At 34.9% G+C, this 12,429-nt stretch overlaps 1 protein-coding gene across 2 annotated transcripts in view; it reads left to right on the top strand.

The window, feature by feature from the left end:
* The first annotated feature begins 2,345 nt into the window (after positions 1-2,345).
* Positions 2,346-12,429, top strand: part of LOC106462979 (G protein-coupled receptor kinase 2-like) — a 57,637-nt gene continuing 47,553 nt past the window's right edge. Inside the window, exon 1 of one of the 2 annotated variants that reach the window (XM_022390377.1) lies at positions 2,346-2,558. In XM_022390377.1, the coding sequence (XP_022246085.1) occupies positions 2,507-2,558 (52 nt within the window). In that variant the 5' untranslated portion in view covers positions 2,346-2,506. The remainder of the gene's footprint in view (positions 2,559-12,429) is intronic. The other variant, XM_013922949.2, reaches the window with a different exon arrangement.

The raw sequence follows: 12,429 nt of genomic DNA, 5'->3' as shown, positions 1-12,429 counted from the left end.
TCAGTACATTCCTTTGTGAGCCAATCAAGATTAAGATCATTCACGAAATGAATTCGTGGCGTATTCATAGGATAATTATTGGTAAAAATCAGTCAGATTAACAACTTCTAATATATAGAAAAGCCACTGGGCTTTGGTAGGCCCTCATTAGCGGACTTGCAACGCTAGAAATTGGTTTTCGACATCCGTGGTGGGCAGAACACAAATAGCCCATTGCGTAGCTTTGTACTTAACTTCAAACAAACAAAAGCGTTTTGGTAACACTACGTTCCAACAATAGCTTTTATGTCATGTTGTTTGGCAACAAAAGTATAACCTAATATTGTTGTTAGTCAATGTAATGAAAGTATAAAATGAAATGTATAGACAACAAAACTGGAAAATATTTATTGATTTCTTAATTTAGAGTCTCCGTTGATTAAAGAGGTTTTATTATTATTAAAAATGTTGGTGGTTTAACAGAAAATAGCTTAATTCAGAAACAATTTATGTTTAAAATTGAAACGATATTTTTACTTTTATGACAGATTTTATATACTTGGCTCTAGGATAGGTGATCCTACACAACGTCTTTACTTTAGACTTATTATAAGGTTTCACGGCACCCCCTTGCACCACCATCACTAAAATTGTAATGTGCAGACAGCAATCGAACTATTCTGTCTGGATAAATGCATTTTGGCTTTTATTACTTCTCCTGTTTCGAGAAAGCAGGAGAAATCATGCGTAGTGTGACACACACACACTTGGTTTTATATAGATTAGATTAATTTGTTGAACATCAGTATGTAAGGATGAAATAATAAATATTAATTTTCTCTAATTTTAAAATTGATTGACCCGCCAGTAACTTTGTGAAAAATTTAGCAAGCAAACAGACAAATAATATGAAAATGTATTATTTCACATTAAATAGCAAATGTTTAACTGGACTGTTTGTTTTTTATTCCTCACAGTCTTCTTTTTTTCTTAATAAAAGAGTGTTACAATAAAAAAAAAAGAGAGAGACTAAGTAAAGAACTCGATTGAAAGCATAACAGTATGAAATATTTTAAAGCAATTTGTAATGGATTATTTTGCTTTTATAAGAATTTTCGTAATGCATAATTAACCCATAAACGTTTAAAAACATTATACAAATTATCGTAGCTAGAGTCTCCCTTTTGGTCAGCGGTAAGTTTAGGGAGTTAGAATGCTAAAATCCAAGGTTCGGTTCTCCGCGATGGAGAGAGCGCGGATTATAGCCCATTGCGCAGCTTTGTGTTTAATAAAAACCACCAACATGAACAAATGAATAATTAGTGAAACTACAATACGGCGACAGTCACTCCGTCTGTACTGGGTATGCAATTTGTGCAATTCTGTGAGAATGTTTTTTTTAGGGGTCGGATAGGGTAGCGGTATGCAAACGTTTTAATGTTAGATGTTACAATCCAAACCCAAGAAACAGCGACTTTTCGTTCAAAAGGTAGGTAAGTTCAGAAATTTATTATACTTCTGTAAAAATTAAAGGGTCGGTATATAATTAAAACTGAATCAGAATAAATAGAAAATAAAGCTTAGCACTATGAAAAAATATAGTCTCTAACTTACAGGTTATTGGTATTTTGTTCCTGTGACAAAAATTTTCCGAATAATTTTTTTGAATAAATAATAACTATAATGAAACACTGATTGATTAATTTGGTGATTATCTTAAGCAGTGTTGTTTGTTTCTAAGTGATATGTGTGAATTTTGTTGTACATTAGATATCTTTATTTTCAGATCTTCGAAATAAACAATTAAATAGATACGGTGATATCGACGTTTTTATACTACTCCTGATTATTTCATTATTTATATCGTCAACTAGTCATAATGTGAGAAATTGTAAAGGGTTTAGAATAATTCTAGACATATATCGTAATTAATTCAAACATTTCTTTGATGTCAACGCTTTCTGAAATAGTGAGACTTGCAAAATATTTGAATTTTAATAATTCTATCCAGATAATGTGATATAGACTTGCCTTGAGCTCGTTTCTAACGTCCTAGGAGGCAACATTCGATTTATTTTTCTGTAAATTCATTTGTAAAAAAAAGAAAAAAATTGCGTGCAAACAAATAAATAGTATTATGTAAATTTTAACTGCATATTGTAAAATAAATTGAATTTATCTTAGAATATATTCATAATTACGTTAATAAATCAATGTAACTGAGTTTGTATTCAATTGCAATATAATTAAAAAGTAAGATTACTCTGACTATACAACGAGTAAGATAGCTGAGGTGTGGTTTGCATTTACGCGCATGCTGTGCTACTACTATTAAGCAGAGCTGAAAACGTTATTGGGTTTTGGACCAATGAGGGCTTCTCAGAAGATCAGGGAGCCGCCATTTCATACTTCACCACACCCATGAAGTAGACGAGATTTGTAGGGTCGTGCGTATTGCTTGTGTACGGTGGGTTTGAAGGGTTCGTGTAAACGGACCCTAGTACAAGGAAAAATCAAGCTGGAACTGATGGAATTAGAGAATATCGTTGCTAACACCGTATATCTGAAAGCTAGAGAAGGTAAGTATTTATATAAATTTTACACATATAAGTAGAAAGTGTGATAATCTTACTAACTAGCATAGCACCACTGATTGCAAAGTTTAACTTTATATCCGCTGTGTGTCGCACCGTATGATTAAATGTCACCGGCAGTCGTTTCTAGTTGGGCTTAAGTTATTTTTTAGGCTTAACTTTGTAGGTCACATTTCCCTGAGTATATTGACGTTACCCTAGTTAATCGTTCATAGTTTAATTTTTAGCTTTTTTTTAATGGACCATATGCTATCAGTAGAAATTCACGCATCAGATATTTATAAATAATTGCTCAGGAACACAAATCAAAATATTTTTTAATGTGTATCTAGGAGCTTAATCTTTTAACTGTTTTCGCTAAATTTCAGTTTTTGTGTATCAAGTATTGTTTACTAACGAAGTGATTTAATGAAAGTGTATACTCAGTTATTGATAACCAATGCTTTGTTAAAAGTCTTTACTAAAGTGTTTGTTAATACGAGGTTGTTGTATAAATATGGCCTTTTCACAACATTTCAGTAATGTGCAGTATAACTATAAGTATAAATATCACCGATTTTCATTTGTTAATAAAACTGTAGTTTTCAAGTTATCAGCTGTTTCATGTCAGTTGAACTTTCCAAATTAAATGTATTTGAAACTTAGAAATAAACATGACCTATACTTTTCATTGAATTGATTGCTGGATGTTGGGTTTTCTGTAAGTATAACAAAAGGCGATTGCCCATGCATATGGTGATAACTGTAACTCACCAACTTTTAAATAAATACGCTTTATTACTTAATGTTAAAACTTAACGTGTAATTCTGCCACATTCAATAAATGATACAGTAGACATTTTATGAGTTTTAATTTTTAACTGTTAATAGCAATTCAACAATGTGGACCTCTCCAGTTAGAATTTTGTGAACTCTTGTAATACACATTCTTGTTGGATGTTGGAACATACTTCAGATATATATATTCTTGTCTTACATTCTTTTCATAGTAACTAAAATTATGTTAGCATTTGTTAAACGATAAAATTTAAGTCGGAAAAACAGTCAAGTGAACAACCCACCGTACTGCTTAATCCTAGAAGTGGTTAAGTTTAATTTGGCTGGTGTAAGCAAGTTAGAATACTTTCATGTTCTCCATGGATGAGATTCCATTCCATCCTCCAGTTAGAATGGTATAAAAAGTCAGAAATTTTAGGGTTACTAATAGATGTAGTGTTGACTAGCTGTGGTTGCAGCTGTGATTTACCATATTCCCAGGTTGTTCAGTCAACATTATCTCCTTTTGTTTTAACATTTGATAAACACTATCCAGTCCTGAAGAAATGAATGAAATATTAAACACATTTGTCTCTGCTGACACATCTGATTTCTGCATTCCTTTTTGGAAATAACCACCGGTTTTCTGTTCTATAAATAAGTGGATATGTTCCGGGCGTGTAGTAAGGTGTTAATTATGTATACGAACTAGTTTGGGGTTTCGATTGTCACATCTAAAGTTTTATAGTCACTTCATAAAGAGCAATAAAGAATAGATAAAAACTTTAAGAGTTACATTTCGCTGTTACTGCTCATAACGTGGAAGGATAGCTTGGTGTTTATTGGAAACTATTATTTAGTCTATAAAAAAAAAAATCATGTTAATATTCAGAATATATTTATAAATTTTATTATAGCTAGCAAGAATTTGTAGGTGAGCTAGCATATCCAAAATATCAAACTTAGTAAAACTTTGATACAGAGAGCTACAAATCAAAGTTTTAAACTGTAAGAACAAATTTAAATTTAAAGTGGTGTGTAAAAGAGTGTGTGTGTGTGTGTGAGGGGGGGGTTATATATAGAAATACATGCGAAGCTAGTGTGAATATGTTGATAAATTCTCTAGCCTATTTTTTAAAATTATTTAACCAGGGGTGCAGTGGTGCTAAATCACTCTGGAGCTACATATTGGCATCTGAAATTTAGAAATTAAATTTGAATACGAGTTCTTACTATATGTGACAGTTTTATATAACTCGTCTTATGTAAGTTTATATAATGGATGCTAATAATCTATAAATATTTTGAAATGCAGCATTTTAAGTTTGACATAAGTTGCAGTATTAATCTTTATTAGTAGTCCATTTGATGTGAGAAGTTATTGTATAAATCACACAATATCTCCAGAATGCTGATTCTTTCATATTGGGCTAAAATTTATGTAAAAATGAAATATTTTGGATATTTTTGTTAAAGTGTAGGAAGATCTTGATTAAAGTTCTTGCAAAATATAAAAAAAAAAAGTTATTGCTATCCTTCTCTAAGTCTGTTTAATAAAGACAATTTTTTGTGGCACTGTAAACTGGTTCGGCACTGGATATATATAATGCTCGCTGTGTTTATTTCTGCAAGATATACATAAAAACTGATACTAAGTAGTATGTAAACTTACCGCTGTTTGCAAGGGAGATATTCTAACCCAGGGTTTCTCAAAATGGAAGCTGCCAACATTTGGGGGACTGCAGGGGAGTTGTAGGAAATATACAATATTTGGTATCTATAGATTTGTTGGGGGGGGGGGGGCTCTGTCAGGATGTGGAATGTTCTAGGGGCTTTTTGTTGAGAAAGTTTGGGAACCTTTGTTCTAAATAACGAAGTTACCTGGCTTTGATTGTTCCCAGTTTTGGGTTTCTGTTCATTGGTTTATTACAATATAACTGACACGTGTATTAAGCTGTGTCATATATCAGGGGGGTTTGTCGTTTTGGTTGAAAGTGGTGAATTAAATTTACTGTAGAAATTTGTAATGGTGATGGCAAGAGTGGTGTATGGTTAAAAAAAAAAATCGCGTGAAAACTTTCTAAAATAATTTAATGTAAGAAGGTTAACTTTATATGTTTTTCATCCAGTTGCTTACTTGCCAGGATTTTCTAAAGAAATGTTAACCTATCTGACTGTTGAAATACAAATTAACTCCAAGTTAATTCTTGTAAACTGTGCTCCAAAACCACGTGCACAACATGGAGCTCTTTAGGGTTAACCATATCTTTCGGTGATGAGAATTGAAAAAAAGTGAAATATGCTACAGGGATCTCCAGTAATTAAAGGGTTAATACCTCTAATACTGATTTCGACTTATCTTGTCTCACTACTATTGGAATTCTTGTTCCTATACCAAAAACTCATCAGTAACAACGTTTCGACGTTATTCACGTCATTCTAAGGATGAATGACGTCAAAACATGTAGAGTGCCTTTTTGAGACCAGTGATTGGTTTTTAAATAAAGTTTTAATATTATACAATGTTGATTTTAATATATTTTCAATATTTATACAAGTTTCTTTGAATTTTATCCATTATTAAGAGCTCTTTAAGATCTTGTGTAAGTATACTAGCAAGGATTTTGTTACAAATTGTACCTAAAATATAAGTAAATGCTCTCTTACCTTTTGTTGTTGAAACTGATAATTTAAAATATAAACGTATATTATCATGAGTCTGCTTTACGTCACATTTAAGATAGAAAGGAATAATGATCCAAGAATATCTATTTTTTTTGCCTGTTGGTTTGTTTTTATTCCAGGAAAGTTTTTGAGTTTCAGTAGTGCTGCTGACTTCATGCTATTAAATGTTGTTTGTGGGATGGTGCATGGGGAAAATAGGGCTGACGAGTGACGAGGCCCAGGAACTGAGATAGGGCAACGGGATGTTCGTGCATTCATAAGCTCTATTTTCTTCATCTCACTGTTCAAAGTATAATTTTTATATCCTCAAAAATGATAAAATTGCTATTGAGAAAACTGTTGTGCCTAACATTTTACTATTGTCTCAATTATTAGGTTTAGCATCATAAATTCGTTTTCGTTTCACTTCCTGGTTACAATCTGAACAACAAGTTTGATTGTTTTTTATGAAGATCATAGCTAGTGATATTGATTTTTTTTTGTTGTGGTCAAAACCTGCACTTTTTTTTTTAATTATTCATTTCCTAACTGTTGAAACATTGTGTGAAATAACTTGATTTTTTGTTAATTTTCTTTTTGAACAAATGAGGTTTATATCTTAAGTGATCATTTTCAAGAAGGTGTCAAGATTTATTAGTCTGATAGCAGTGAATGAAGTTACGTGAAAGTATGAAAGTTTTTTTTTTCGTTTTTTTTTACCCTTTGGCATTTAATAACTTGTATCATAGAAATCCGAGCTTTGCTAAAACTACTTTTAATTGCAGTACCAAAATAAATTTACTATAGTTCAAACATGGAACTGGTTGGTCTTGTTTTTGGTTAGTAATTCTTGCAAGGTCGTTTGACTGGACAAGAAGAAGGTCAAGGTCAAGTAAGCTGGAAAGCTACTGTTAGATGATTATAAAGATCTGTTTAACCTTGGGTACGCGATGACCTCTGTTCACGTATTTTCTGTCTAATATTTTAAACACGTGCTTGTGTGCTAGTAAACTCTCTAATCTCTTATCATTTAAAGGTCCACTTGTTTAATCGATTGCTTACAAAAAGGTATCTGTACAACCTGACCTTAATTTGGGAGTGATATACCAGAGGGAAGGCAACTAGTCAACGGCACCAACCTCCAACATTTGGGCTGCTCTAGTTGAATAGTGGGATTTAACTGTCACTCTTATAACGCACCCCGGTTCCAAACATCGATCCTAAGATTCACAGTCTCGTGTGCTAAACAATAGGCCACGCCGACTCGCGTGTCTATGTTTTTTGAAGATAAAATAGTAAAATTAGTCGGTATGTATTGGCTAATGTTCGATTCCCAAATTGAGGAACCAGACCTGTCTGAGCTGTTTAATTCAAACATGTTGAATGTTAGATTTTCTATAATCTGACGAATCTCGTATTACTTATAGCATTGGTTGGTCTATACCTTTAACATCTTGATACAAAGCCCAACAGGTGCTTACAAATCGACAGTTAGGCCTAAAGTTTAAATACACTCTGCCCACAGTGGGTATTAACAATCGATTTTTAGCTTTATAAGCCCTCAGATTTGCCGCTGAGCCACCCGGGGAGCGAAGTTTAAAGAAGATATATTAAATACCGCATATTTACCGTCGTCATTCACATATTTTATGTTCATGTCTTTAAAAAATATATATTAATATACATAAGAAATGTTTTCATTACAAAAAAAACAACTTTGTATCCATTATCACAGAGATACCAAAATATGTTCCCAGGTGGGACAGCGGTAAGTTTACGGACTTACAACGCTAAAATACTGGGTTCGATACTCCGCGGTAGACACAACACATGGTCCGATGTGGCTTTGATTTAATACAAAGCGACACAAAGCATGACTTCCAACAAATCACGTTTAACCGGACAAGAGGACCAGTTGGTCCCTTCAAGGTCGTTCTTACACACCCACCCACCCACGATAAAAATATAACCTCAACTCACCCTTCATATTTCAGGAAATAGTTAATCCCACTTTTAAGCTCCTGCGAAGTGTTGAGCTCCACTACTGCCGGCGGCAACTCGTTCCATAAGCCACTCACCAGGTTAAGAAAAACTGTCATAATTGAAGTCTATCTGGTATTTATTTTCCAAATATTAAACCTGTCATCTTACTTTCTTCAGAATGCACTCAGAAACTTTATTTACGAAACGTCTTTCTTCACTGGTGCTGAACGTGTTTAAAATCATATCACGTGACGTTTGAAACTATAATTATATATATATATATATATATATATATGTGTGTGTGTGTGTATAGATATAAACAAAAGTTAAAAAAAAACATCATTTTTGTGCAGTTTTTAACAGCCAAAAGTGTGTCTTCTAGGATAAAGGATATAATAATAAGACACGTCACGTTATACTTGGCCGCCGTCATCTTGCCTGTTCTAGTTCGAAAAATAAAAAAGAACAACAAAAACCGTGTTAACGACAAAGGAACGTCGAACTCTGAGAAAATGGTTGGTCTCGCGTGGAAGTGACGAAATTATAAATGTGTTTTAATTTTATTTTAAGGTTCTGATGGTGGACATAAAAGTGCTCGGTTGAAATAATGATTAGTAATTCGCACTTTGATACGGACTTAATTTTGTGAAACACTTAAAGTTGTCCCACGTCCCTTAAAGTACGGATGTGCACTTTGATACGGACTTAATTTTGTGAAACACTTAGTTGTCCCACGTCCCTTAAAAAAGTACGGATGTGCACTTTGATACGGACTTAATTTTGTGAAACACTTAAAGTTGTCCCACGTCCCTTAAAGTACGGATGCACTTTGATACGGACTTAATTTTGTGAAACACTCAGTTGTCCCACGTCCCTTAAAAAGTACGGATGTACACTTTGATACGGACTTAATTTTGTGAAACATTTCTTGTCATACGTGTTTTTAGAAGAACAAACAATTCTAGTGTATAAACACATATTCTTAAGATGTATAATCTTATTTCGGGAAGTAGGTTTATGTGTGTGACTAACTGAGATTGTGAAGGAACTCCCACACTGCAGAATAACAAGTAGGCCTGAAGCGATAACGTAATGTAAACTGTGGATTTAATAGAATTTATCTCTTAAACTGAACTGAGGAGAATCGATCGATCTGGTAGTCTCGAAGTCAGTACGTGCAGAAACGTACTTACTTCTGATAAACCGTACAGACCACAGTCTTCAAGTTCTTCGACGTACGCGGATCAGACTTTCAGTATCCGTGATTCATATATAGTGTAGATTTTATGTCTTCCAGTAATATACGGTGTTTTACATCCATCCACTGTTCACTAGACAGATAGTCCTAACAAACTGGTGGTTTCCACATCTGTAAAACACGTTATATCTAGTTATATAGGCGAACAAAGGAATTGTTTTGAAAATGACTAATTTGTGAGAACATTTTAAAATATGTTAACAGTTTTCTGAGTGTACGAGTCAACAGTACAACTGTTACATGAGTAATTGTATAGCAGGCGCAATTTATTAAAACATGCGCACCTTTACGTAGTCACAGAATTATGCCTGTGTAGTATTGGCTGTTTAAGTACCAGAGTGCGAGGTTTGTACGTAAACAGGTCATGTTTCATTAATACCGTTCCAACACATTTTCCGCCTAGGAAGGCTTGTGCAGTGAACGATTACACACAATTGTGCGTAAAATTATGCTTGTTTTTAGCTCAAAGTTACATAGTAAGCCATCTGCGTTCTGTCCACAACGTAGAATCGGACCCCGGAATTTTCCGCTGTAAGTCCGTAAACTTAAAGAGTTTGTTAGCTTGAAGTGGTGGTGGTGTTGATCTCTTTCTTATCTGAAACCACCAACATTTAATCTATAAATATCATATTAAAAAAAAAGAATATATTGTTAAATTAACAGCTTTGTGTTATCGTTCAACATTTCGTTAAGTTGGCAATGGATGCTGTTGATCGGAAAGTTAAAAATTAGGGATGGCGGCAGGTGGCGTTTCAGCTATATAGGAGCCAAGTGTTGTTGTCGAGGTGACAATTTCAAGGGTTGCACCGATAGGCCCTGACTCCTTACGTTAGGGCCGGCTGCCTCTTCTGGTGTATACAGCCTTCTGTCATATTGATTCTCCATCTTTTCCTAACTATACGTACAGTACTTTGTTTCCTGGCGGTCTCATTTCTGTATGTAAATGAAGACCTTTCATGGTTGACATAATCGTCATACTACTGCACAGGAGATCGATATCCTGCCGGTACAGTTGTGCAAGATTTGATATAAGGTTTCTCTTGTCAGCTTCCTCACTTAGCTTTACCACTGCATGGCCTGGTACATCCAGGAGATGGTCTTACCAAGTAGTTGATATGCTTTCTTCCATCCATCATTCTTGGGACGAACCACTCTGGGTTTCTCTTGTCAGCTTCTACATTTAGCTTTACCACTGCATGGCCTGGTACATCCAGGAGATGGTCTTACCAAGTAGTTGATATGCTTTCTTCCATCCCTCATTCTTGGGACGAACCAGTCTGAATTTTACGCTTCCTTCGAATCAGTCAGAAATATTGTATTGGTAGTACTGTCTATCTACAGTTCATTGCTTTCAGGAATCCAGAGTAGAGGTTGCTTTACGGCTTTATTTACATCCTTGTGCTGCATGTGGAAAGTTAGAATGGTGTACCAGTCTTATGCAAAATGCTGTTGCTCTACGAAATGACAGTAACTCAACTCTCTCGCTTTCTGTAGTTTAGGAACCATCTGTTGCTATGATGTCAGATCCACCATGGTCCTTAACTAGGTGCTGGTAGACTTCACTTTCTGTCCAGCCTCTGCGTTATCTGTTTGGGCCGATTTTTCACAGATCCCAGTAGCGCCAGATGTTTATTCCACTTTTTTTTGGTGGAGGGGGGTAAGATTTGGTGGTGACCAATTATTTCAGTGGCGGCTGTATAGCACATAACTACCCATTGCTGTCTCTTAGTGCACTTTTTATAGAATCCCTGTTTAGTTGGTGTTTGTGGGTTTGTTGTGGAGCTCGAATGTTCCAGTTAGAAAGGGCATTGTCTAAATGACGGAATGCATGGTCTTTGTACTGCAAGGCCTAACTAAGGACATTGTCTAAATGACGGAATGTATGGTCTTTGTACTGCAAGGCCTAACTAAGGGCATTGGCTTAATGAAGGAATGCATGGTCTTTGTACTGCAAGGTCTAACTAAGGGTATTGGCTTAATGAGGGAATGAATGGTTTTTGTACTGCAAGGCCTAACTGAGGTGTAATACAATAACGTCTTGATAAGTGATGAAAATTTTATCATGAAATTTTGAACCAATCCCAAGACAGATTCGTCAGTTCTTGTGCAGCGTATTTATTTACTACAACGCTCATTGTTATAACCGTGTTTTAGTGTTGAAAATACTGAAGTACGTTCCGTGAATAGCCTTAAACCAGTGTTATATATATTTTTTTCATTCTTATCTGTCTCCACAGCACCCGACAGAGATTCGGCAGTGTATAATCCAGAACTGAACGGATTACACTTTGATAGAGTATTAGCGGGTGACGTTCCTTAAGTGGCTTACCTTTTTTTTTAATAAAATGTTCACATATTTATTAAAATTACATCGGTACTCTTGTCAACAGGACATTAATTCCATCTCTGATTGGGCTGGACGTGACTTAGTGTTTAGCGTGTCGGGCAGCATATCTAAGAGACCAAGGTTCGAGACACGATGCTGCTGAACACGCTTCGCACATTTATACGTGGGCGCGTTATAAAAGTGACAGTCGATCCCATTATTCGGTTCAAAGAGCCAGATAATTGACTTGTTGGAACGGGTACTGGTTGCCTTCTCCTTGTTCAGTAGTTAACTTTAGAACGTTATACCTGAACTCTAGTGGGAGGGCCTCTGTGAATTTCGGTTGAGTTTGGAAATATGTATTTATTACATTTTCAGAGTCGTTTCGAGTTGTACTAGGGATATACGTGTATCACCTGAAACGCCCCCAACGTAAATAATGAAAATGTTACGTTTTCAACTTTTCATGCTGTTTTATCTCCCCTTCCCGCGGTTACACGTAATTGTATTACTTCGGACTCTCTCTCTTCTCGGGAGGATACTCGTAAAACTACATACTTCCGTTAGATCATTATTTACTTCTTAATATAGCTGCGCAGAAAAAAAAATTGTCTTTGAAGTTTCTTTTCTGATTTAGCATTACTAGGACTAGTTTTGGTACGAGCGTAGCCGAGAACTTTTCATTGGAGGTGGTTACATCAAACAACAACATATAAAAATATATATATATATAATTAAATATATTAGGGGTACGTATCTAGATACAGAAGTTTTACCAACGGTTTGTTAGAAAGTTTGACAGTCTTTTCCAGGAACGTCGAGAGCCAGCATGGGACCCCCCCCCTTTTTTTTTCTCTCTCTCTTTAACA

The sequence above is a fragment of the Limulus polyphemus genome, unplaced genomic scaffold, assembly GCF_000517525.1.
Source record: "Limulus polyphemus unplaced genomic scaffold, Limulus_polyphemus-2.1.2 Scaffold1292, whole genome shotgun sequence".
Classification (NCBI taxonomy): Eukaryota; Metazoa; Arthropoda; class Merostomata; order Xiphosura; family Limulidae; genus Limulus; species Limulus polyphemus.
The sequence above is the reverse complement of the archived record's forward strand: the minus strand, read 5'-3'. Positions and strand labels throughout refer to the sequence as shown.